This window comes from Sinocyclocheilus anshuiensis, unplaced genomic scaffold (assembly GCF_001515605.1).
Source record: "Sinocyclocheilus anshuiensis isolate Anshui unplaced genomic scaffold, SAMN03320099.WGS_v1.1 scaffold78, whole genome shotgun sequence".
In the NCBI taxonomy this organism is placed as follows: Eukaryota; Metazoa; Chordata; class Actinopteri; order Cypriniformes; family Cyprinidae; genus Sinocyclocheilus; species Sinocyclocheilus anshuiensis.
The window spans coordinates 4,177,467-4,203,827 of record NW_015544250.1 but is presented as its reverse complement, the minus strand read 5'-3'; the positions used below and the strand labels follow the sequence as shown (position 1 = coordinate 4,203,827).

Sequence of the window (26,361 nt, the reverse complement as noted above, 5' to 3'; positions counted from 1 at the left end):
GACCGACACAATTTTCGTGGAAATCAAATACAGAACAAAAATGTAGTTGTTCTTTGTTAGTGATCATGCTACTAAATACTTAATATCAGTTTTTATGGGAGAAAACTGAACTGAATTCAAAACTTTTTGTAAGTTGATTTTGTGTGTCGAATGATCCAAAAATTCTAATTTAAACTCAAACTGTGTAGATTTACCACTAAAATGAACTTAAAATCTATATCACACTAAAAAAAAGTGCAATGTGCATTAACGCATATACATTCTTCGCTAAAAAATGCTAAATGATGCTCATCAGCTTGTGATGCTGAGGTGACATTAAGGAACATGTTCTCACACGAGGAGAGAATGGCCTGTAATTTACCTGCATCTCCAAATACTCCCAATTAAATTCTAAAACAGCAGGATCCTTGTACACACCCACTGTGCCACTGCTCTTCTGAACCACTGCAGGCAGCTGAAGAACCAGGTGTGCGTGTGTGTGTGTGTGTGTGTGTGTGTTATATCCACATACACAAGCACTTAATCTCTCACAGCTTTGCAGTTCGAGAGAAGAATGTGAAATCACTGAGACTTTTAGGCTACATATTTATTTCGTAATGCTGCATTGATCTGCTCTGACACACAATAAGCTTGTTTTAACACTGAAAAAAATATGATTCATGAAGTTCTCATAATAAGCAATTAGTAAAAACATGAAAACTTAATGCAAAACAAAAACCTCCTTACCATAGTGCAGAAAATGTTTTACTGTAGTGCAAAGAAATCTAATTCTCAGTACTATTATGCAGAGAAAAAATATTATTCTCAATGCATTATTACAAAAAATTAATTTACATTACTATACTGCAATATTGCCATCGTTGCCATCGCTGTAATGCAAAAAGTCTAATTCTCATTACTGTAATGCAAAAATATTTATCATATATTTTATTTAAATTGTATGTATATGTATATATATATATATATATATATATTTTTTTTTTTTTTTTTTATATGTATTTACATTGTAAATTATTTATTATTTACCAACATTTTTAACATTACCACCACAACTATTATATTATGATTTGACAAAAATAGGAATCAAAGAAATAACATTCGGATTTATTAAAGTAATGAAAACTTAATGTGGAAAATGTATAATTATCTATGAGCTTGGAATATACATAAAGGAACTTGGCAAGCTTAAAACACCAAATTTCTAGGAGCAATTTATGCAATTTATGTATTACGTATTAAGATCACTCCACACCATGCCGTTCTTCCATGGTTATGTTGCTTTGAGAAATTATTGGAAGATGGTGGTGATGGTGATGACGGCGACCATGGTGACGATGACCATGTCCATGTTGATGATGTCCATGGTGATGGTGACCATGGCTGCCATAAGGAAGAAGAGAGTGATGATGGTGGTGGCGGCTGTGGTGATGGTTCCTGCTGTGATGATGACCACCATGCTCATGACGTCTGTGTCCATGATGTGAATGCAGAATCACCTTTGAGTCAACAATCGCTCGTTCATCCTGAGTAAGGTGTGCACATATGGAGTTATAGAAGACGTCCAGATCTATGAAGACAACCGGTATGCCACCAAAGCCTTTCTGGAGCACCTGGAAATGAATAAATGCAGCATCATTTCTTGTGCTTATCTTCTGATTATCCATCTAGTAGTTTACATTTCTACATTATGTTACTGCTTTACAAATACACTTCACTTACCTCTGCGACAAGACTTTGCTCATCTGAGAGATTTGTTAAAGTAATGAACCATTCTTGTCCACTTTTAATGGCCTGACATGCCTGGAAGGATAAGCGTTTCAGATGATTAAACAATTTCGCTTAAGCTCTCCCTGAGGAAGCTAATAATTAATGCTAAGCTAATACCATCTGCAGTTATAACCTACCTGATCGCCCAGGTATAAGCCCAAAACGTGGATGTGGATCCTTCTTTCCTGTCTCTGTATTCATGTCATCATGCTTGAGGTGATCCCTATGGTGATGCCTTCGTCGTGACCGGCGTAGAAAAGCAGGCATAGCTAGATTGAGCTTTCGTAGATCAACTTGCTGGTCCTGCCAGTGAAATATGAGGTAAACCCAGTTAGAATGCTAACATGCTAACAGATGAATGTGATTTACCCAAATATGACAGGTCTACATCCTTGCTGGTTCTGGAATAACATTCAGATGAAGATCTCAAGAATTATAGATGCAACAACAGTTTTACAGACCAATCATTTTTCCTTTTTGGAAGTAATTTTAGTGGTAGAAATGGTGTTAGGTCTATTAGTTGTTTTTCCTGGACCATAAAAAGAATGTGGATCCAGGAATATGATCTACTAGAATGAATCACCTTATGTGGGCTGCATTTTTGTAGGCCAAAACCGGGAAATGAGTTAGCATTTTAGCATTTAGCATCATCCTGAGCTGTTTCCATTGTCCTGAAGTCAATGGGTTTTTTAAATGAGTTTTTGCTTAGATGCCTAAAATAAGGTCTGTGGTGAACAAAAACTCAAGACATTTTTATTCTGCTACTTAAAATACATCACCCCACTTTAGCATTTCTTTACAGCTTTTACTTGACTTTAAAAAGGCGGTCGCTAACAAGTTGCTAAATGGGACTACAGAGGCTGTCGGGACATTAAACATCACATCAAACAGGTTGGCTTTTATAGCCTTGTTGTGTTGTGCTCTTGCTAATTTTACTATATCAAACTTTAAGGGGAAATGTTTTTAAATAAAGACTAAAAGAGTTGTTGGAAGCTTAATGGTGGTGTAGTTCCTTTATAGTCTACATTTAGCTTTTTACTTCCGGTGATTGCATTTAGGCTGCCAAATTTATAAAAGTTCTGTTCATTTCTGAAGATTATAATAATGAACAAAGCGTGTAAGAATCATAAACTTTTGTTGGTCACAGAGCTTATTTTCTGCAATAATCCAAAAGCCAATGGAATAATCCTATTGCATCTTTGTCGAGTGAACCAGGGTAATGCTTGCTAACATCAAAAAATATGTCATCCTTGAGGCACTCAATGAATTTTAAAGCCAACAAATAAATGCCTGTCTTAACAAATTATAAGAAATGTGAGCAATTTACAATATATGGTCCATCCTTTTTGAGCTGAGCAGGCAGAATGGATATGAAGTCCACATACCTTTTGAAAGGAAAGAAACTAAGTACATAAAATAACCGAGCACAGCAAGTGCAAATATGAAAAGTGCGAAGGAACGAGACTCACTGTGAAAGTGTTCGCTCATCATAAGTGACCGCACTGTGGTCAACAGGCCCGAGTACAGACACTGACAGAAGTAGAGGCTGTGTTTCTTTTTTAAATGCGCCTTTTAGTCTCTACAGACAAAATGGAAGCTTGTAATTAAAACACAATTTGTTGTTATTAAAGCGAAACTCAATTAAAAGTGTTTTGCCTGAAAACAATAGTCCTTGCCTTCAGAAAATTTGTGAGTAGCTCTGTGCTTCTGCTAGATTCGTCAGAAGTAGGGCCATCCAGCCAAGTCACGTCTAGACCATCTAAACTCTTGTCCTTTAAGTATGTCAATACTATTTGAACAAAATTCTCAATGCTGGCCTCATTAGAAGACCAGAAGACATCAGCTCCAACCTAAATAACGAATTCTCCCCCGGGGTAAACAGAACAGAACCAACATAAATGTATTGCAGATATCGTTCAAGTTCAATAATTTTATGTACACATTTTAGAATTAGTCTGATTCAAAGGATAATCAGAAGGCTGAATCCTGACTGACAAAGGAGGAGCTGGGGATGGAGGAGGGTAATTAGCTATTGAGCAATGCGAAAACTGCTGATTATACTGAGGGACTTTATATATGAATGCTTAGATAGGTGTCGTATTCCTATAGTTATATGGGGATCAGCTGAGAGTCAGCTGATGCGAGCTTGACTAACGTGACCTGCCAGAACAACGCTACGCTTGATTTTTGTGCTTTTGCGACTTTGGGGGCCCCTAGTTAAGTGAGTGTAATTCACTGTCGTAAATAAAGAAGAGACGTATGTGGTGAGTGTGGGAAAGAAAAAGAAGCCATTCATCTTATTAGTTATTAGAGGTCAGTGTATCATCAGAATCATTTTGAAACTGATAGTTCAAGGTAAAAAAAACTTACAGCGGCAGATTCATGTTGAAATATAAAAGAATATTATTGAACTGCTACCCCCTGCTGGTGAGAAGTTCAAACATAATACTACAAACTGCATCAAACTTCAGATCAGTGTGTACATCAAGAAAGACACCTCTTTAAAGAGAAAAGATGAGGAAAACACAGGAATTGTGGGATAGATTAAAACAGCAGTACTTTAATCCCCTTTAAATGTCCCAATGTAACACATACTGTGCAAAGTTTTAAGCTGCAGGTAGTATAACTGTAATCAGTGCCGAATCTGCATACAGCTGGTTAAAAGCAATATGGTACAAAACTGCTTTACATACATGCTATAGAGTGAAATATTGTAGATAAAAGTTCAACATTTTGAAGGTGACCCCTTATTCTCATTTAAACAAATAATACATTTAACATTTCTATGCAATCTAGTGCAAAGTAATCTGTTTTTGTTACTTTTTGGCTCCTAAAAATGAATGGTTTTCCAAAAAACTTGATGAAAAAATTATTTACTCACCCTCATTATAATTTTTCTCTCTCTCTCTTGTGGGACACAAAAGAGAAGTTCATTTAATAATGAATAAAATTTTAGTCTGTTTCTCATACAAAGCTATTGTATAGTTGTATGGTCTACTTTTTTACTGTATAAAAAATGGGTTTAAATTACATGACAGTGAATAAATTACAGAATTTTGGGAGAACTATTCTTTTAAAATCTGCAAATTATCACAAATCAGACCCAAGCAGCCATACTTAACATCTGCTCAACACACATAGAGACAGAGCACTCATCTTTTAAATGAACAAAGCATATGAATTTTACAACATAAACACATATTTGTTCTGTCTGGCAGAATTGTTGAAAAATGTGGCGAATCCAGCTTTCCAGGTTTTAACTTAATACAATTTAGTGATAATATCATGTCACTAAAAACATATCTGCAGAAGACTGAGCAGCAGTTAGTCACTCATTCAATTGCTTCATCACCCCCACTAGTGGCAAAGAGAGGAACTGCATAATAATAATGCATCAACGGTAACGTTCAGAACTGAATTCTACTGCAATATTTACTATGCATATAAAGGTAGTATGCAAAACAGAATGGATTATGCACCAATAAACTTAAAATGCTACATTGTCACATTTCAGTGAGTAATAATGTCTATAGTTATTTTGGATGTCTTGACTTTTAGTAGTAATGAGTCAACGTTAAAAAGGCTAACATTTCTCACAACTCATCACGTTGAAGTCATATGCACTTCATTGTGAGATATAGTTTCTGGTGCATACATTTTGGGAGAACTGTTCAGATGTATCAGTATTCACTACACAGAAAATGGTTATTTGAAATTGTAATAATATTTCACAATATTACTGTTTTTACTCTATTTTTGACCAAATAAATGCAGCCTTGGTTAGCATAAGATACTTCTTTCATAAACATTAAAAAAAAGTTACCTTAACTTTTAAATGCTAGTGTACATACTGCAGAAATACTAGTATGGTAGTATGCAGTTCCGGACACAGTCGATCATAAATAGAACTCAGTATAAACAACATTTAAAAAGAAATAACATATGGCAAAAAATAAAGAACACTGTCTATGTCTGAAAACAATAGTAACATTAAATCGAAGACAATTCCACCATCGCTGGCTGAAAACCCTTGATACAGCTGTGAAAATCCTTCATTATACACTTATTCAACACTCGGAAAAAAATAATTAGCAAAAATTGTACCTTGTCACTACAGCAGTCCCTTCAAAGTGAGACTTCTGGACCATATTCACCCAAAAGGGTTTATAGTGGTACCTTAGGAATGCATATAATCACTCTCAGGTATTAATATGCACCCTTATAAAGGGGTAGAGAAGGTCTACTGGCCCAGTGACAAACTGTTGCACCCCTAAATGTACAATTTTTCTGCTTTTTTTTCTGACAGTGAAGGAAAGCCTTCATTTCACATATGACATTTTGGAGCGACACTGCCCTGAGTAAAGTAACATCTACCTGTGACCAAATCCTAGTGTATCAACTGCTATCGAAAACACTTGACATACCTTTATTCAATATCAATATAAAACCCTCTATTAACTCAAAATGACGGGAAAGAGGCAGATCACAGACATTCACTGACTTCTTACTCCAGGGATCTGAGGGAAGGAGGGGCTGAGATTTGAGTCTTTTCTGTGAAAGCAAGGAGGCCGTAAGACGGTATTAAAAAGGAGATCCATCCATCCATCCTTCCATCTCCACATTGGCAGGTGAAGCCACCGACTGGCAACTACAAATCTATTAGAGATGAAGGAGCCAATCAAAAGTCACTGAGGATGCTGATGTCAGCAAACTCCTGATGGCAACGGTAGGAGTACATGCCCAGCAAGAAGGCCCATTTAAGAGTCATGAAGCTCCACACAGCTGATAGATAGAAGCTCCTGGGGTCAGTTATTGCTGAAGACAAAAACATACAGAATGCATTACAGACAGCACACTATCCACTTTAAACATGCATATTATACAGATTTTGTGTGTGTGGGGGGGGGGGGATATTTTATTAGACAAAGCTGTCCATGTGAAAGTACTTACATTGCTTTTCTATAATAGCCAAAGCTATGAATGTGGCAAAAGCAGCAATAGCCAGGAGGGAGAAGACGGAACTAACAAACATGAAGAACTTGAGTCCCTTCAGCCATGTGCGCCAGTAGTCCTGAATGTACATAATGTGGGTGACCAGTGCCCAGAGTGCCAGAACTCCTGGAGATTAAACCCATAACATATACACATCCATACATTGAAAGAATAATTGGTGTACAATGTAAAAAAAAATAAATAATAATAATAATAAAGAATGGATGAATGAAAGAAATTGAAAATGTACTGGTTATTTTCTGACATTATCCAATAATTTTATGGACATTTCCGTTAACCCTAAAACACAATGCAATTAATAAAAAAAAATTAAAACACCCGTAAAATAATAAATTTGGAACATTCCCTAATATTAATACAGTACATTGCGCTATATTTTTTACAGATTTCCAAGTAACACTTTGAATTAAAAGTAAAACGTTTAAGTAGAAAAACTGAAAAGTATTTTCTTACTCCAATAATCTGTTTCATTTAAAACTTTGAAAAATCTTTGAAAAAAAAAAATCAAAAATCAAAAAGTACACAAACACATTTTTCTTTCTTTCTCTGGGTAGAAATAGTCAGAAATCTGCATATTTATGGGTGATGATTTCCAAAGTCATTTTAAGAAGATAACTGGCTGATCCTTATAAGAAAAAAATAAAATAATCACCAATTATATCTCTATTGGGATAGCAAACCACACACTGCACCAGACTATATTACACACAATGTGACAGCCGGAGATCTTCCCGACCGCAAGATCACCCATCCGTTGTTAATAACATGACAGTAAAAGAAACAGGATGCGAAATGTCTATATTTGACAGCGGATGTCTGAAGACAATGAGTCTGTGGCCTTGAGTTTATTTACAGACCTGATAATCCGCCCATCGCCGCCGTCCATGGCTGTTTATAAACCACATTCCACACGATAAACGCCGAAAATCCCACCAACATGCCGAACGTGGCATAACCCACACTGATGTAGATCCTGTATGGACCCATTAATCATGTATAAAGTGCTGCAGTAAAGCTGTAAACAGAGGCTGAAGCGAAGGATTACACCATCGATGAGAGATTATGTAATGCAGCGCTACTTATTCGTAAACACGACTGCATGACCCGGAAGAGCTCCCCGGTATCACCATAGCAACCATCAACAACCTCACAGTCGCGGACGTTTGAATAGTTGAACAAAACGTTTTATTACTATATGGATATGTAAAAAAAATCATCAATTTAGATGTTTATTTAAAATTATATATTTAAACTCGCAAAACACGTGTGTACTTGAAATATTGTAAAAACTAAAAGGTTCTCATTTCATAGAATGACTCATAATTACTGCAGTGCGCATCCTGTCAACAATGGCTAATCACAATGTGCTCAAAAAATAATTATGCATTAAATGTGCGTTCATTGCTGAGAATTTCATTATGTACGCATGCTAATTAAACACTCATATTTATTGTAAATAATTACAGTATAAATTGGGCATAAAGTGTGACTGAAGCTTGCAAAATCAATGGTAATACATCAGATATGAAATAGGAATGCATCCAAAACAAGGTTTTTTTGATTGTCCATGCTTATGTATGAATAAATAAACCAGCCTAAACAAACAAATAGTAATAATTTAAAACAGAGGAAAGGTGTGTTGAAAAATCTAGAGGCTACACACATAATGTCACATGTTTCTCTTGTTGTTTGCACAGCACTGAAGATGGTGGTTTTAATCTGTTTGATCTCTGCTCAGTGGTTTTCCATCTAACTGTGAAACTCATTCTCACTGCACTACAGTAATTGTGAAACAAAAACAAAAACTAAATAATAATAATAATCTTCTCAATTGCAAATGTAGGTTGTCAAAACTAACGGGAGTGATCATCGTAATTGATTATGCAGATCATGCATAAAATTCCATTACAGAATAGAAGAAATGCTACACCCAGAATTAATCATTCAACATCATTCCTTGCAACCTATTCACTTTATTGTCCTTCAAGCATATGAATACACGAGGAACAAAATGCCATGCCTTTGGGTACTTTTCCTATTTTTAGTTTAAAATAAGTATACTAATAGCACACTTGAATAAACTTCTTTTTCGTAAGGGATGTATGAAATACAATTACATAAAATACAATTAATTAATGATTATTTATTTATGATCACAAAATGTGATCATGTAAAATGTGTAAAGTGTGCAATAGTAATGAGTTAACTGTGCAGGTAGACATCATGATGTTATCACCGTATAAACAGCACAAGGAAAAAAAACATCCAAATGGTATCCATTTAAAATGATCAAAATTATGATCTCAAGCAGTGTTGATTAAGCATGAGCACACATCTTCGGCCAGACAGATGCTAATGCAGAATAAAAGTCCAGAGAGGACTGAACCAAATCAAGAGGCCACAGATGTACTTTGGGCCCATTTCCCCCCAGGTCACTGTTAAAAACTGAAAGACACACCTTCATAAGTCAACCTTCATGAAATGAACACAAAGCCACATTTTGTGTCACCAATAAGAGAGCAGCAGGAAGCCGGTAACTCGCATGGCTTCAGCGATTCAAATGAGATCAACACTCAGTGGTTTCCTCTGTATGCTTCACAGACAACACTGAGAGACATTAAGAGATCGAGCGAGAGATAAAGAGAAAGAAAAAGTAATTCAGAGATCGATACTTCGCAAGACAGACGAACATTTGGTGCTCGCCTTGAAGACAAGAAAGACAAGACTGTCCCTGGCACTGAAGAAAACTATTTGGGGGGAAAAAAAGAAAACACTGTCAACATCATCTAGACATACTGGTAAGTGTGGTTATGAAATCTATCACCGACAGATGCAACCACATTTACCTTGTATTTGAGTAGAAGATCTGATCCTGAATACTTATGAATAGTTTCATTAGATAATTAGAATGTTCACAAAATCTGAATCAAATTATTTGTGTATTGTGACACATTTTCAAGTAACTGACTGCAAAACATTGTTACAGTGCTGATAGGAAAAAAGGCAGATCGTATCATCATAATCATAATAAAATATATAATAAAATAACAAATATTTTAATATACTATAATAAAATATCCATTGCAATTATGATTAATAAATACATTAAATTAATACATTTAATTCTATATTTAGTAATTTAGTCATTCAATTTACATGACAACTTCTAAAAAAAAATTATATTTATTCAACCTTTATTTACAACCTGTTTTACACATTAGCTAAAATGTTGCCTATGGTTGAGCATTTAATAATCTTGCTCAGAAATTCTCAAATAACTTTGGGAAATTCTGTGGGCATGTGATTCATCATGATGCTGGGAAATTTAAGAGTGGGTGACAGGCGAGCGCAAGAAGGTGATCTGTGAATTTACAGAAGCCCCCAAACAGCAGACAGGAAGTTACACACGATGTGGTTGAGGAGGTGTGCATTTAAAACATCCCTCTCTTTTCTCCATCTCCCTCCGGGTGCTTTCATCGCTTCATATTTCACTGGACTTCCAATATAAACAATATTTCCTTCCTCCACGGACCACAGAGATCCTCTCTTTCTAAGAAATGGGCGCTTAGTTGGTATGGGGAGGAAAAGGTGATTTGGAATGACAGGATTTATGAGCATGTAAAAATCACAGTGTTCTGGAATTACAAAGAGACGGAAACAATCTTCATGTGCATGTGCGAAGTGTGAGATTCCAGTGAACGGGACATTAATGTGTGTGATTTTTGTTTCATGTAAAATTGTGTTGCATTTGGGAATCTACAGGGAGTTGAAGATTGATTACAAAAGGCTGTGATTTGTTGCAGGAAGTCCTACACCCTTTCCCAAAGGAACTGTGCGCTTGTTTTCCCGCTGTATTTTAATCTCTGTGATATGAACGTTTTCTAGAAATGTAGTACTAAAAATAGTTAATTTGTGAACTTTGTGGACACTTTATGGAAATGTAAAGTACTAAGGTTCTTGGAACATTCTATAAAACACTGTCACAAAATTTACTCCAGTTTATCAAGTGTGTAAAATATACTATAGCTATAAATGCACACTAGAGGGAACACTAAGTCAAGCAGCACTATTGCTCATTGTTTGGGTTATGGATTTGAACAAACCCCTAACCCTAAATATTCAACTTTTGCCCACAACATATTCTTTTATGCTACCAACATGAATGATACCTTAAATTGTATATGCTATACTTTTAAAGATTTTTGCCTGACAGGCAAAACCGGTGAAAATATTCCCATAGATTTAAATATAAGAAGGCAAACTTATCTACACACCAGAATATCATAGAGACTTGTGAAGCCAGTAAACAACCACATAGCAACCACCCAGAACACCTTAGCAACTGCACAGCAACACCCTGGCAACCACACACAAGATCCTCAATGTAATGTTTTTTTGCATGAGCAAGTGCCACCTAAATATAATTTTATGTATTTTTTTTTTTTAAACACAGGTGACTTTTTAATTAATAATAATAATAATACATATAAAAAAAATATATATAAATCACAAATATATTATAATAAAACACATTAAAATTATATTTAATAATTAAGATTTAAATAAGTCGAATAATAATAAACAAGTTAAAATACATTTACTTATTTCTATATTTAGTAAATACTTTTTTTTTATTAAATTATAAATAAATATTTTATATATTCAACCTTTATTTAACCAGGAAAATAAAAGCTCTTTTACAAGAGTCTCCTGGCCAAGACAGGAAGCAGCACAAGTACTTACACAAAATAAAACACAATACACAAAAACAACAACATTTGACAGTCAGTCAACATCATGGATAATTCAAGCAGCTATAATTATCAGCCATTATCATTTACATTTTATTATGACCTTCCGTTTACTTAATAGGACAACAGAGTATTTGAGGTGTACAATAAATGATTCCACTGCCATGTATTTTAGAGGTAACTAAGTATAAGGCTCTGCAAAACAATTCTTCCAGCTGTTAACTATAGGTTAACTGACTGGGTCTTAATAGACTATTGTCCTCTCAATCTGTGTGAGTTGATCTTAATCTAAAATATTTGGTTTAAAATGTTGTCAATATAGCAAGTTCATATCTGAAAAGGCATCCACATCTTTTCATTTACACTGCACACAGACACATTTTGACCGTCTAAAACATCTAAAGTGTCTCTTGCTATTTGATCTGAGTTAAACCTGTGCTTCTCTATCTGATACAAACTACACGTTCAAGTGCCTTGTGAGTATCACATGCAGGAGAACTGGATTTCTGAGTTCTGTCACTGGCACCGCTTTTGCCATAGGCAACCACTGACACACACACACACACAGGAATACACTTTCATATATGCAGACAAGCAGACAAAGCAAATGGAGAGATTGTGGATCTTCTTACTTTCATTTACATCGGCCATAGGGTTTATATCATTAGCTGCTGTGGGGTGCGACGTACATGGAGGATATACACGCCAGAATGCTTTCGTTCTTTAAACAGATCTTGTCTGCTAAGAAGAAAAACAGACTCGGTAAGACAAAACTAATACTGTTCAGTGGAAGTGAATGCCTGTTTTGCGAGTTTTAGACCTCATGATCAGGGTTGTGAAAGTTTGTGAACATCAAATCACATAGCGTTGTATTCTCTGTTGTTTCTGTGAGCACACAAATGCATGCATGAATACTAGTGTGCATGACACTTTCCAGAAACAGGGTACAAGATAAGGCCTGAAACAAAAAGATAAAATAGTCAGTGAAAGGAGGCACTTAAGCTTCAGAAAATGCTGATCATCGAGCTTAGAAGGTAAACTAATTTAATATAAGCTGTTTTATGTTTTAGTAGTTATTCACTTTATATAAGGGTTTGACATTTTAACTATCCTTTTACCAAAATTCAGGACATTTAAATCCCTGACTTGACCTGATTTTGTCATTTTTATTTAATATTTTACAAAATGCATCAATGACAACAAATCAAATAAATGAATAGTTTGCGGTTTATTTATATTTCCTGTAAATAAATAAAAAAAGTTTAATCATGTATTTTATATTCTTGTCTTCTGGTCATGCTGTAGAAGGTCCAAATAAGGTTATTTCCTTTTTCTTAACGGGGAAAATAAAGGTAGGGAGAAAAATATGGGACAAATTTGACAAAATATTACATTTTTCCTCCGGTTTCACAGACAAGGCTTAAGCCTAGTCCTGGACTAAACTTGCACTGACTGATCTTAAAATATATCACTGCCTTGTTTTGTCTCAAGACACACACCAGTAATGTTATTTTCTAAGGCACGTTTATAAAAATTACTTAAATATCCTAATTGAACTATGGCCTAATCCTGGCTTAGTCTAAGCCCTGTCTGTGAAACCAGGCCATTGTGTATTAAAATTAGTCAATCACTATATGTTTTTACTACTTTGACTACAAATAATGTCAAAATTATATTTTTGTATGCCAAAAAATGTCTAGAAGACCTCTGATGTGTGCAGGCCAAATATATATTTAAAAAAAATCCCATGTAAGGATTGCAGGCATTGCTTCTAACAAGCTATTTTTCATGCTAGGTTTATTTCAAGGGATTTGACCCTCAAAATCTTTTCAGTCATGGGACTTCAAAATGTACCATTCATAAAAAAGTGCCATATACTTGCATCTCACGCAGCTGCAGGCACAGCTTTGTCATGCTCATGTTGAATCACCGACTGCTTTCGCTTCAGCAGTCATTTCTGTTTTGGCGAGAGATGCTGGTTTTGTGGGTCTGTTACTGCAGTGCTGACAGAGATAATAAACCCAGGACAACAGTTGAGAAATATTTGTGGGGCCCTTATGGAGGAAGGCAGGTGAACAGAGCCAAAACACTGAAAAGCTTCCAAAGAATGTGCAAATTCAAGGAATCTTTGCAGCCACCCAGTTACAGCATTTTACACATAATCATTAATAACTCACAGTCAGGAGTTTAGCATAACACATTATCACATAAGTGGTTAGTGTTAAATCAATGTTCCTAACTAATTTAGCTCAAAAGAAGAATCTGTGAGACCTAATACACACTTGTCAAGGTGTTTACAGCTTGGATTGCAAGTACAGACAAAACCGCTTTTCTGTTTGTTCTGCTGTGCTGCATTTTGATCCCCAATCAGTAACTAAGGCAATTTACATATATATGTAAAAAAGCAGCAACATACTGTATTCAGATCTTGCTATGCCACCATTTTGGACTGAGGAGTGGCACAGCAGTGGCCGAAAGACTCCCCAAAACAGTCTAGTGACTCAATGTTGTTATATTTCAGTCCTCCAGGAAGGGAAGCCCACTCTCCTGAAACAATAGCCGGGGTCTAAACAAATACTATGTAATGTTCCCTGACCTCCAGCCACATGGACATTCTCAGGGTTGGACATGTCTTAAGATTGTCCCTAACATGACCTGTGGGTGGGGATGACATACAGTACTACCCAAGTTGGGACAATGCCCATTAAAGTGAATGACATTCATTCCTTAAAAAGATAACACATTTTAGTAAATTATAATAATATCGTTAGCATGGGACACCAGCGTTAATATAAGTGCTGTTCCAATCCCTGTGAGCTGTTCACCTAGACAGCATCTTTAGACAGTGTTGCTCCAAATAGTAGGCAGCAAAATATGCTGCCTTTTAAGATAACCTGTTTTAGCTCAAATCTAAGACAGCACTGCATATAATCAAGGATAAGGCAATCCAAGAATAGACTGTGACAAGCCTGTTAAAAACCTAATGGCGGACAGAGACAAGGAAAATAATACATAATATAAAAGATATATTTGTATTTATGCATATACTTGTTTTAAAATATATGATATATATTATTTAAAATATATTTTAGATATATAAATTAATTAAATATTATATTTAAAAAAAAATAAATTATTACTTTTAAATATTTAAATAAATATATTTTATATATTTAATTGATATATATATACACACAAACTATATTTAACATACTGTTTATACATTTGTATTATTGAAATAAATATTTTATGTATTACTCAGTATATTAATTTTTTAATCTGTGTGTGTAGAGTAACATATATTTGATATATATACGCATATAATTTTATATTCACTGAGTCTTTGAGTTCAGCTCATGAAAAATGGGGGCAAAAACAAAAGTGTTGCATTTATAATTTTGTTCAGTGTATTTATTATATATACATTTATTGAATATACTAAATTATTACATTTTAAGATTTGAGTTAGGATGTTGCAAGCAGCTGCTAGACAGTGAGGCAGCTCACTAGATTATGGAAAAGAGCTTGAGTTGGAACAACTTGCAAGTATGGAAACAAACAGTAAGCAAACACAATACTATTCATCGGAGTTCACAATATCCTGCCACTGGGTTTTGTGGGAGTCATGAGATCTCACAAATCATAAGCATGAGATGGGAAATAACATGATGTAACAGTAAAAGGAGAGCAGATTGAATCAAACAGTACTGACTTCTTCTCTTTCTTTACTTTTATCTCCTCAGAGGCTCCAGCAATCATGTGCTCTGAAGACACATTCCTCCGGATGTCTCTGCGCTCGTCCCTTGAAAAGGTACAGAAAATTACAATTATTTCCTTAATACTGTCTATGTGGACATGCAAACTTAGCTATTAGTTGCTTTTTTCATTGTTCATTGTTCTCTTATGCACCAACTCTAAATCAAACACTTAAGCAAACCCATTTTATTAGAATGTAAACATTCAAAACTTATTTAAAAAGGAGTTGGGTAAAATGTGTCCTATTCAAACTTCAGAAGCATTTTTAATCAAGCCAGTGCTGCAGTTTCCTGTTCATTTACTCCTTCACTCCAACCTTGGCACCTGCATTAGTAAGTAAGGTGGGTTATGGACACGCCCCCTGATCCTCACCCCCTCAAGGTTTATCATGCAGCTGGAACACACAGATAAGAGCGCTGAAGGAGAGACCGAGTCAAACGCATGAGCTAAACATATTTTGCCTCCTCAAGCGGCTCTTTTACTGCTTGATGCAAAAAAATTTGTAATGCAAATTTCTACATTTCTGGATGCAGATGAAATAATCCTTCAGTGTACTATGAAAATAATGGAATAAGATGCTGTTTTTATTCCACTTAATAACCTTCATCGCTGTATCTTATAATTTTCATTGCTATAATGTTCCAAACTGTTTTTATGCTTAACAGATCATTCGTTCATGCCCATTCAAATGGTTAGAAATGTCAAAAAACTGTGTGTATATATATATATTTCAGTTTTAATTTGAGTTATTTTAGTACATCATGTTAAATTATATGAAAATAAAAAATGTTTCCCTTGGCAACAAGCTGAAATAAAACTTTGAATTTTTAAATAATTTTTTTGATTTTTAAATATTATTTAATTACATTTTAAGAAAAAAAAAAACGTATTTTTTTTAAATACCATGGTATATGAATATGGTAATCATTTAGCCATAGGGGAGACCGGGGCTAGTGTTCACACTTCAGCCAATGTGACAACTTGCCCCGTCACAAATAATGGTTTGGTGTAAACACACCCACCACTATGTTAAAATTGTGTCTTCAGAACTAGTGAGACCAAGTAGCAGTTAATTAAGGGGTGATCAGTCTTACTTTTAAGATTCAAACTAGTCCAGTCTACATTTGTATGTAAATGTCTTTAAAAAGTTATGATCCGTAAACTAAAAAATATGATAACTAATGTGCAAGACTAGTCTTAGAGGTTTATGCAACCTGCCACTGTTGTTACCTAAAGCACCATGGCACATGACACCATTACTGTATGGTACCATCCACCACACGACTTTGAAAGGGTTAAACAATAAAAAAAAAATACAATGTGTATTTAAAAGAAGCTCGGTAAACTATTAACATGTTAAAGGGGTCATATGATGCTTTTTTAAAGATCATTATTTGGTGTAACAGAATATGTTGACATGAACAGCTTGTAACACTCCAAAGAGAAAGGAAAACTTGAAATCGCATCATATGACCCCTTTAAATAAGCAACTTGTAGCTTTGTAGTAGCCTCTTACTCAATACTACGTAAACTAAGTGCCCACTTTAGGAAGGTTTACCATTATTACTTCACAGTTCACACATAGAATAAAAAACAAGCGAAAACAAAAGTCTATAACATGGATCTCCTGGGCCCGGGTTCGGGTTACTTTTGAGGTCTGGTACAAATAGGCTACAAACATAGTTACTCAAATAGCCTAAATTAGCCTTGTTGGGTTGTCTAGGCCTAATGCCCGTTTCCACCACTGAATAAAAAATACAATAAAAAGGTAATTGCGACTTTTTATCAACGGAGCACAAACATGGCACATCTCTCTTTCTTGCTCACCGCAGAATGTTCAGGACCCCAAAACTTTGCCCCACTTGCGCCTGATAGTGCTATGTGTCTTTCACAATGCCCTTGAATCAAAAGAAATGAATAGTTGTACATAAAATAACAGTAAATAAAACAATAATAAAACAAAACCTGACATGCATCTCTACTTTTTTTTGGGGGGGGGGGGGGGGGGGACTGATACGTTCTCGCAATTCTGACTTTTTTTCTCAGAATTGCGAGAAAAAGTCAGAATTGTGAGTTTATATCTCGCAGTTCTGACTTTATTTCTCAGAATTGCGACTTGATGTCTCGCAGTTATGACTTTTTAACTCGCAATTGCGAGTTTATATCACGCAATTCTGAGAAAAAAAAGTCAGAATTGCGAGGAATTTTATTTTTTATTCAGTGACGGAACCGGGCTTCCATAGGAACCGTGATCTCTATTCTAAAAATCAATTATCCAGAGGCATAGCTTAAAAATACATAATATATCAGGCATCTAAAATTTAGACTAGGATGTAAAATGTATAATCTTACAGATTTTATGTAGTACATTAACAAGGATTTGGTACAATTATAATGTATTATAATGTCGCCCTTTCGGTCCGTTCCGCGATCCATGTGCGATTGTAAAATTCGTTCAGTTTTGATGTAAACACACACCTGCGGATAATCCATGCGGATGCTGGGTTGAGTAGTGAGAGGCGCGCCCCCTGGCAGGGGCGGGGGCGGGGGCGGGAGCGAGGGGTGGCGCCTCGACTGGATTGTCCAGAACGCGCAGGCAAGGCTGACAGCGAGCACGAGCAGCAGGTTTGAATGGCATTCGGAGGCTGGAGATCGCACGCACGTAGGAATGCAGCGTGCAGGTCCGGTTGTCCTTAAACAGGGATTGTCAAATCCTTATTGCAGATGTAGTTTTCGACATGTGTTGCTGCAACAGATGATCTTTAAGTAAAATAATTGTTCATACATCGGACCTTACTGAAACATGCATCTCTTTCGGAGTTATAATTACCAAATCTTACCCGATCGGTGTACCAGTGAGAAAACACCTCAGATCCGGGGAATCAGCTGGGTAAGTGGCAGAAATAAATTCTTTAAAAAAACAACGTAGAAATATTATTTGTCAAAAAAGAAAGAGAAACTTCTAGGCTGTAATCTGGTTATTCCACGAAATAGGTGCTTGTTTGAAAAGGCAATTTTCTTTCAGATTTAAAACATTCTGTCAAAGAATGTTTTATGCGTTAATAAATCCTGCCAACTCAAGTTAAATGAATAGGCTACGCATTAATATGTTGCTTTAAAAATGCCATCTTCATGGAAAAAAATTAACACGGAAAAACAATTTTGTTTACCTGTTTAAAGAATGTATATAAGACATTAAATGTTGGTGTTTGCTTTTAATTGGCACCCTTTTCTTGTAATAACCCATACAATATTTCCATTGTGAATACGTGCAGGTGCAATTTTCTCAGAACATACTATTGACTCTGTATAGCCAATAAAGTGTGTTTGTTTGTGTGTCAGGATGTGTGTGAAGGGAAGATGGCTTTGAAACCAATGCTGGAGGCTAAGACACTTAACCAAAGTCCCCCAGACACTGAACATGACCCCAAACAGCCAGGGAGAGCAGAGCTTTCTATTGTTGTTGTATATGTTTTTGTGTTTACATGTTGTTAAAGGGTTAATCAAGGATGGGTTATTTATAGCCTATTGTTCATTGTCCATCTTAAGGTTTGTTCCCTTACAGTTTGGAAAATAATGTGCACAGGAAGACCCACACCACTGTATAGACTGTAATCAACCTGAGTGAACTTTAGTGAACTATGGAGTAAATCTCATATAATGAGCATTTTTACCTAAATTAAGCATCTAAATTCAAAAAGACACAACACTGACTGATCTCTTTTAGATTACATTCATTTCAGTTGGCTTTGATCATTTGACTTTCATACGAATATCAAAAATGAAAAAAAAATATATATATACTCATCAACACAGGATGAGGAAACATATGGACACTGTGCAAACCAATATTTCCCATCTCCATATTACATTGACCATTGATTAACCTGCACGTTTAATCCCATACTTATCCATGTCTTCAAATACACATGGAAAACAGTTACTCCAATTAGGAAACATTGTAGCCCCTGAGAAAGAGATAAAGAGCCCTAGTTAAAAAGATATCCATGTGTTGTGTCAATGTGCCACTGTCTGCAGTCTATCAGGGTTGACATTTATCTGTTTGCTATTTTCTGGAGTTTTTTTTCCACCTGAAATTATGTATATTTTGTCAGAATACGGTACAAAAACCAAACCTCAGGCTGAGACATCAGTCTTAAAGAAAATGGTTCACTTGAAAATTTGCTGAACGTTTACTCACCCTCAGGCCATCCAAGATGTAGATGAGTTTGTTTCTTCATCAGATTTGGAGAAATTTAGCATTGTATCACTTGCTCAACACTGGATTTTCTGTGGTAATTGGATGCCATCAGAATAAGAGTTCAAAAGGCTGATAAAAGCATAACAATAATCCACAAGTAATCCGCACATCTCCAAACAAATTCCTCATTAAACCATTACTTCCAGCTAAAATACAAGTCCTCTATCCATAATATTGCTTTTTTCAGTGAAAAAGTCATCTTATGCAATATATGCATAGATCAAGCACCATTCATAAGCATAAGCAGTCCAAAACAGCACATTTTCACTTTTGGGGGAACTATTTCTTTAAGACTGTACTGCATTAGTCACACTTCATTAGATTTGCATCTATCACATAAGTGAGATTCTCATAAGAGTTTCTAAGATAAATGGCAAGTCATCTTTCATTTATTTATGATTTTCTTTTACTGCCATGGAGCCTGATATGCAGCAATTGAATTTATATTTAGAACTACATCTATCTATCAGCAATTATATGGCTAATTTGGACACTCAGTAAAGTAAATGAATAAAGACACCTGTCAATAGCATTTCACAATCATGTGATTTCAGATACTTCCCAGCACCTTCATTAGACTTACAGTCAATATCCCTGTGTAATTTCCCTCTTGTACTGGAACATGTGATCCAGCCAGCCGCAGTTTCACTCTACACAGTTTACTCAGTCAACAGAGCCACAGGGTGGAGAGATCTTCATGCTGGCCAAACTTATACTAAGTTAAATCAGGCATGAGGATGCAGTGAACCTGATCACCTGAGAATCATCCAACCATTTTTACTGTCCATTGCTGCTGTTGAAAGGAAATCAAGCAGGGAAAATGCTGAGAAAAAAAAAACACTTTTCAAAACAAATCATATTATCCTTATAAGATCTTCTCAAGAAATGATACATCAGCCATAAATGCTGGCACTGTTGACTCAAAGCTGATGCGTTTTCTGTGGGCGTCTGCTGCATTAACTCCCTAGGTGATGTGGTGTAGTGTAGCGGTTATAGGAATAGTAAAATTCTGTGATGGTTTACTCACCCGCATGTTGTTCCAAACCCACGTGACTTGCTTTCTTCTTTGGAACACAAAAGGAAACCTTTAGCTCATAGTGGTGTGATTTAACAGAATGCCGTATAGGTTATGAATGACATTAAAGTGACTAAATTATGACACAACTATCCTTAAAGGAGCGAGAAAGGAGAAAGCCTTGATTATTATTATTATAATAACCATGAGCCATTGTAATTGTAAGGGGCTGTTCACGCAGGATAAAAACCGAAAGATTAGTTTTCACAAAACCTATCGATTATCAGGGCAAGCCCATAAATAGCAGGATATGCTTCTTAATGCTTCACAGCATTAGTCAGCTGATGCTGAGTAACACCTGCCATGGGAACAGAGTCTGACAATGTCTCATAAAAACGGAGTTATGGACTCTCCGCCATATGGGCAGAGGGAAATCAGGTGGAATTTGGGCAGATGAAGACTGTGGAGAGTTTCTCTTTGTCAGAAGGTTAATAACCGTTAGAAAACTATACGCTGGCGGCATCTCAACTGGTAGCTCAAGTCCTTAATGATTCAAGTTGGTCCACTTGGTCATCATGGTAACGCTCCCCCTGCAGCTATTTTCTAGTCATGCAAGTACAGCTCTCGTCTGTTTGAATAGAGAAAGCCTGAAATCGATTTCAAATCACAACAGTTGTATCATAAATTCTCCCTCTAACTCAAATAAGTCTAAAAATGTGTCATGGAAAACCTGGAAATATCAGGAAAATTGGTTTTCTAGGCCTGAAAAAGTAAAAAACAAAATAATTTGTTTTTTGATGAACATTTCTAATATACATTTTTCTAGTTATTTAGTTTTCTCTAAAATATCTAATCTGCTACTGCAGTATTTCTTTTAAGCAGAGTAAAATCTTGAATCAAAGAATTGGTCAAACTGGTTCACAAAACAGTCTTGAGTGATTCATTAGCGATTCATTGAAATTATTATTTTTTTTTTTTTATGTACTTGCATTGGTTCTTTCCAAATATGTCATGGTTTTGGGCATAACCAGAGTTAAATAAATTGTCTGTAGAGATTATTTTTCTCTAAAATACTGAACACATGCAACAGTGAGTCATCAGCAGACTTTTTAGCATTTCTGCAATTTTGGGTGACAGTATGCAGAATGGATTTAAACATAATAAAATGTTTTAAACAGAGCAGTACTACTTGCTGATTCACTCTTAAAGATAAAGGTTCTTTATTGGAATCTATGGTTCCATGAAGAACCTTTAACATCCATGGAATCTTTCTGTTGCACAAAAGGTGCTATATAGTGGAAAAGCTTCTTTAGATTTTTTAAATGTTTTTCACACTAAAAGAAAAAAAAATCTTTTAAGAACTGTTCACTGAAAGATTCTTTGGCAAAACCAAAATAGCACTTCTATGGCACTGCAAAAAAAAAAAACTTTTGGAACCTTTATTTTTTAAAATGTAGCTGAAAGCAAAAATTATATTGCTTTGCTAAAATAATTAAGAAACTTAAATGGAAACTGTGTATTGCGTTGTGAGTGACAGGAATTCTTTGGCACACAGATTCTGTGTTGGCCTGGTTATTCACCTGTACCATGAAATATGATGTGATGAATTATATTTGATATTACCCAGAGATTCCTCTATAGGTCAGTTCATTGCAGAATCAATAACTAAAAAGCATTTGGGCATCTAAATCACCAGTGGTTAACAGCTTACCAATAAATATTTAAACATAGTTCATCCATTATTCTGTCTTCAGTCTCATTGATGCTCTGATAAAGGGGTCATATGATGTTGCTAAAAAGAACATTATTTTGTGTGTTTTAGGTAGGCGTGGTTGACTCTTAACTTTTATAAAGAATATCTCTTTGGATTTGAGGCTTGTAACACTCCAAAGAGAAAGGAAAAATTGAAATCGCATCATATGACCCCTTTAAGATGTAGAGGAGAGTGAAGCTTTTCTTACCTCTTGATTGCAGACAGAGATCAGAGCTGCTGTCAATTGTTGTTAGTTAACGGCTGGACAGAGAACCAAAACTTTGAGCGCCTCTTGAGCAGGAATCCAATCAGATATGCATGCTTACAACCTGTTTATTCTCAAGTATGTGGTCCAGTTCAGCGGCTTGAAATCACTCGAATGCTTTCTCTTTTCTAGTGTCCTTTAAATTTTCAACAACATAATGGGCATTAAAGGAATAGTTCTCTCAAAAATGATTTTTTTTTTGATGAAAATGTCATTGTTAGACTTATACAGAGTATAGCCACATTCATTGTGTCGTTGTTTATGCGAATAGACTTTATCAATATGTCTGAAAGTAATTTATTATTTCACAGATATTACACAGTTCTGCTGAATACACAGTTTTGATCTCAGGTATTTAATTTGATATTAATAACAAAAATAACATATATATAGTGTAGAATTGTTTTATTTTTATATTTATTTTACATGCAAATATTTTATTATAACATTTTTATTTAATTTACTTGCATTATGTTTAATATTTTCATAAAAGGCGAATTAGTCATATTTATCACTGCCTTCTGTAAAATAATGCCCATATGGAAGCCCATTTCTGCCACAGAATAATAATAATAAATAAATAAATAACTCAAAATGGTAATTGTGTCTTCTTGTCTTACAATTCAGACTTTTTTTATAGCAATTCTGATCATTTCATAACCTCAGTATTTTAAGATATAAATTCCCAATTTTGAGAAAAAAACGTCAGAATTGCGAGATAAAAACTTTTATAAAAAGATTTTTCTTCTAAGAATAAACCGCAACACTTTACAATAAGGTGTCATTTGTTAACATTAGTTAATATATTAAGTAACATGAACTAACAATGAACAATACATTTGCAACAGTATTTATTAATCTTTGTTAATGAAAATACAGTTATTCATTGTTTGTTCATGTTTGTTCACAGTGCATTAACTAATGTAGTAATGTTAATAGTAAATGTTGAAATTAACATTAACTAAGATCAATAAATGCTGTAAAAGTATTGTTCATGCTTAGTTCATGTTAATTAATAGAGTTATCTACTGATAACTAATGAACCTTATTGTAAAGTGTTACAGAATAAACTCGCATTTACAAGTTGACATCTTTTTTTCTCAGAATTGTGAGGGGAAAAATGTCTGAATTGTCAGATCCAAATTGGGATAATAAAAGTCAGAATTGTGAGATTTAAAAAAAATTGCAATTACCTTTTTTATTTATTTGTTTTTTAATTCCATGGCAGAAATGAGCTTCCATACATATCTACCCTGCTGTCTAATGTTTTGCGTTTTGCACAGCCTCAGCACATTTGTTAATCAGTCAAGCAAATTGTATTGCAAAGACAAAGGATAAACCTCTTAACGACAGTGTCTGTCCCTCCTCCACCCCGCAAGCTTAAAGAGCCAAACATTCCTCTTGAATTCTTGTGTGAATCTTAATTACATTAAGGCAGTTCATCAGTCTTTGCTGAGAGGGAGGCAGATGGCAAAGATCATGTCCAGTGCTATAGTGTCAAATGCCACACATGGCAGCATTAGTCTGGCATGTCTTCTGGCACTCTTTAGCCCTCGGTGCTTTTGTTGTATCGTGTTTTAATAGTTTTGATGCTGTACATGGAAAGAATGGCATTTTGCCAGTCGCAGGATTGATTGTAAAATCTCTATTACTATTTTACTTTAAAACTAGATTTATCGACTGGTCCTTGCCTGTGCAATATTCAGCCCTGACATCGAACACACCCCCAGCATTTGAGTGCAGAGAATACCGATTATTTTTTCAAGATTTTGATACCTTGTTTTTTTTACGTGGCGTTTTTTTTTTCTATCATCCAAATTTGTCTGTGTGGTTAATAACACAATTTTCTGTGGTGTGACAAACTCAGAACACATATTTAATATTGCTTTACACGGACTTTAAACTCTTTCTCTCTATTTTTCTCCTCACAGACACCTCTGCCAGAAGCCGAGGACACACAAGACACCATCAAACAGGTATGAAGGTCTTTGAACAGTGGGTTGGGTTTTGTACATGTTGACAAGCCTTAAAGGGACTGTTCACCCAAAAATGAAATGACTTGACATCGTTTATTCACCCTCATATCGTTCCAAACCAACTTTCCTCTGTGTAACACAAAAGGACAAAGTTTAAACAATGTAGTGGTTGTTTATCATGCATTTACAATGAATGAAGACTGAAGCTTCGAAAAGTAGATAAGTACCATAAAATCAAATCGTGCAACTCATTCACTAGAATTCAAATCTTCTGAAGTCAAACGATAAGTAACTTTAGGAAGATGAGACCAAAATTTAAGTTGCTCAAGCCATATGAACCACCTTAGACAGTAAAAAGAAAGTAAATGATAACAGAATTTTCATTTTTAGGTGATCTACCCTTTCAAATGAGCTCCAGTGAAACTGTTCATAGGGATGTGTGGCATCTCTTCAACAGAAAGCATGCATTTATCTTGACACCTCTGACCTCTATGTGTTTATAACATCACACGCACAGAGATTATAAAGGGTGGCGGCTCTGTACAATAATGTTAAGGACATAAAAGGGTTGATGAAATTCTAAATATGGCTCAAAACACAACATGTGAAATATAATATTACGCATCTTGTGGAGTAGTTTTGCCCAGATGTCACAACATTTCTCCATAACGGGTGAGGCCGCAATAAACCATAAAAACAGATTCATTTTAAACACATTGTGTTGTTGTTTTTGACAAACAACCATAATTACACATCATAATGTTCAAAACACAGGTCTGTCATTCCATCTGAGTGTCATTTCAAGTGGATTGCACTGTGTTTTGATCGTTAATTTGTGATGTTTTGTGCGATTGTAATGCATGCGTAATGGTTTGTTTTCTGAATGTGAAATAGTATGATTGCATATACATTGCATCACTCTTTTGCAGCTATTTCACTACCACAGGTGGTTCTAGCATTACAGTGCAACTTTCTCTGCTCATATGACACATGTCCCTTCAGTATCATGTGAGCCCCTGAGGGAGGAAGCCACTGTAAACATGTTGTTGTACTGGCTACCTTCAATGTACAGTAAATCTTCAAAATCTTGTTAAACTAGCTCTGTATCAGCATCATGTAATACCAACTTTGTCTTAGATGTTTTTCCTAAAATTTCATATAGATGTATAGAAACAATGATGTTAAAAGGCAAATAAGCAAGCCCAGTAATGCAAAGGTAACATAATACATTACTTTCCATAAAAAGTAACTAAGTAACGCAATTAGTGACTTTTTTATGGAGTAAAGCAATATTGTAATGCGTTACAAATAACTTTTCCCAACACTGACCAAAAATACCTATTTCCTTTGCACACACCTTTCTGTTCTTCTCTTATGCGATTTTGCCTTCAACACAAAGGGGGGAATGTCAGAAAACCTGAGAAAATGCAGCTGAAAAGCTTTTTGTTTTTCAGTAGATGGTTTTAAGCAGACATCTGAGCTTGCATATTTGAGAATTGGTCAGTGCCTGATGGGAGAAAAGGCAATATTGCCAAGGATTTAAATGTGGTTTATCAGGGCTCTGGAAGGACATTTCATCTGTGGAATGCTCTCAGCTCCTGGAGTGTTTTTTGTGGGCACAGTGATTCCTGGAGTGTGTTCCTCTAAGCAGAAAGAGAATGAGGAAAGCTTTTTCATCTGAGCCCTCTGATCTTTTCTATTATTAGTGGTGTTTTTTAAGGCAAGCATCACTATTATTATAATTCATAGTTAAGGCAATAAGTAGAGTTTTGTAAATAAGTTTTTTCTAAAGCCCTATCCAGCC

General features: G+C 35.3%; 2 protein-coding genes and 1 pseudogene across 3 annotated transcripts in view; 1 reads left to right on the top strand and 2 right to left on the bottom strand.

Moving 5' to 3' along the window:
• Positions 1-1,226: 1,226 nt before the first annotated feature.
• Positions 1,227-4,882, bottom strand: LOC107697843 (uncharacterized; annotated as a pseudogene).
• Positions 4,883-5,547: 665 nt separating this feature from the next.
• LOC107697869 (heme transporter hrg1-B-like) lies at positions 5,548-7,860 on the bottom strand. Its single transcript, XM_016498718.1, has 3 exons — positions 7,638-7,860; positions 6,718-6,885; positions 5,548-6,582 (listed from the first exon to the last, which is right to left on the bottom strand). Exons 1-3 carry the CDS (start codon positions 7,765-7,767, stop codon positions 6,446-6,448), a joined length of 435 nt encoding a protein of 144 aa, XP_016354204.1. The 5' UTR covers positions 7,768-7,860; the 3' UTR covers positions 5,548-6,445.
• Positions 7,861-12,130: 4,270 nt separating this feature from the next.
• The window catches only part of LOC107697977 (rap guanine nucleotide exchange factor 3-like), a 36,455-nt gene continuing 22,224 nt past the window's right edge, over positions 12,131-26,361 (top strand). Inside the window, exons 1-3 of one of the 2 annotated variants that reach the window (XM_016498881.1) lie at positions 12,131-12,293; positions 15,275-15,342; positions 24,513-24,557. In XM_016498881.1, the coding sequence (XP_016354367.1) occupies positions 12,221-12,293; positions 15,275-15,342; positions 24,513-24,557 (186 nt within the window). In that variant the 5' untranslated portion in view covers positions 12,131-12,220. Of the gene's footprint in view, positions 12,294-15,274; positions 15,343-17,795; positions 18,178-24,512; positions 24,558-26,361 lie in introns of those variants that run through there. The other variant, XM_016498882.1, reaches the window with a different exon arrangement.

Excerpts from the sequence above, each read along its gene's own strand:
- LOC107697869 (XM_016498718.1), bottom strand. The coding sequence starts at position 7,767 with ATGGGTCCATACAGGATCTACATCAGTGTGGGTTATGCCACGTTCGGC. Across the intron at positions 6,886-7,637 it reads GGCGATGGGCGGATTATCAG|GAGTTCTGGCACTCTGGGCA; the intron begins GTCTGTAAATAA and ends TTTAATCTCCAG. Across the intron at positions 6,583-6,717 it reads GGCTATTATAGAAAAGCAAT|CAATAACTGACCCCAGGAGC; the intron begins GTAAGTACTTTC and ends TTTTGTCTTCAG.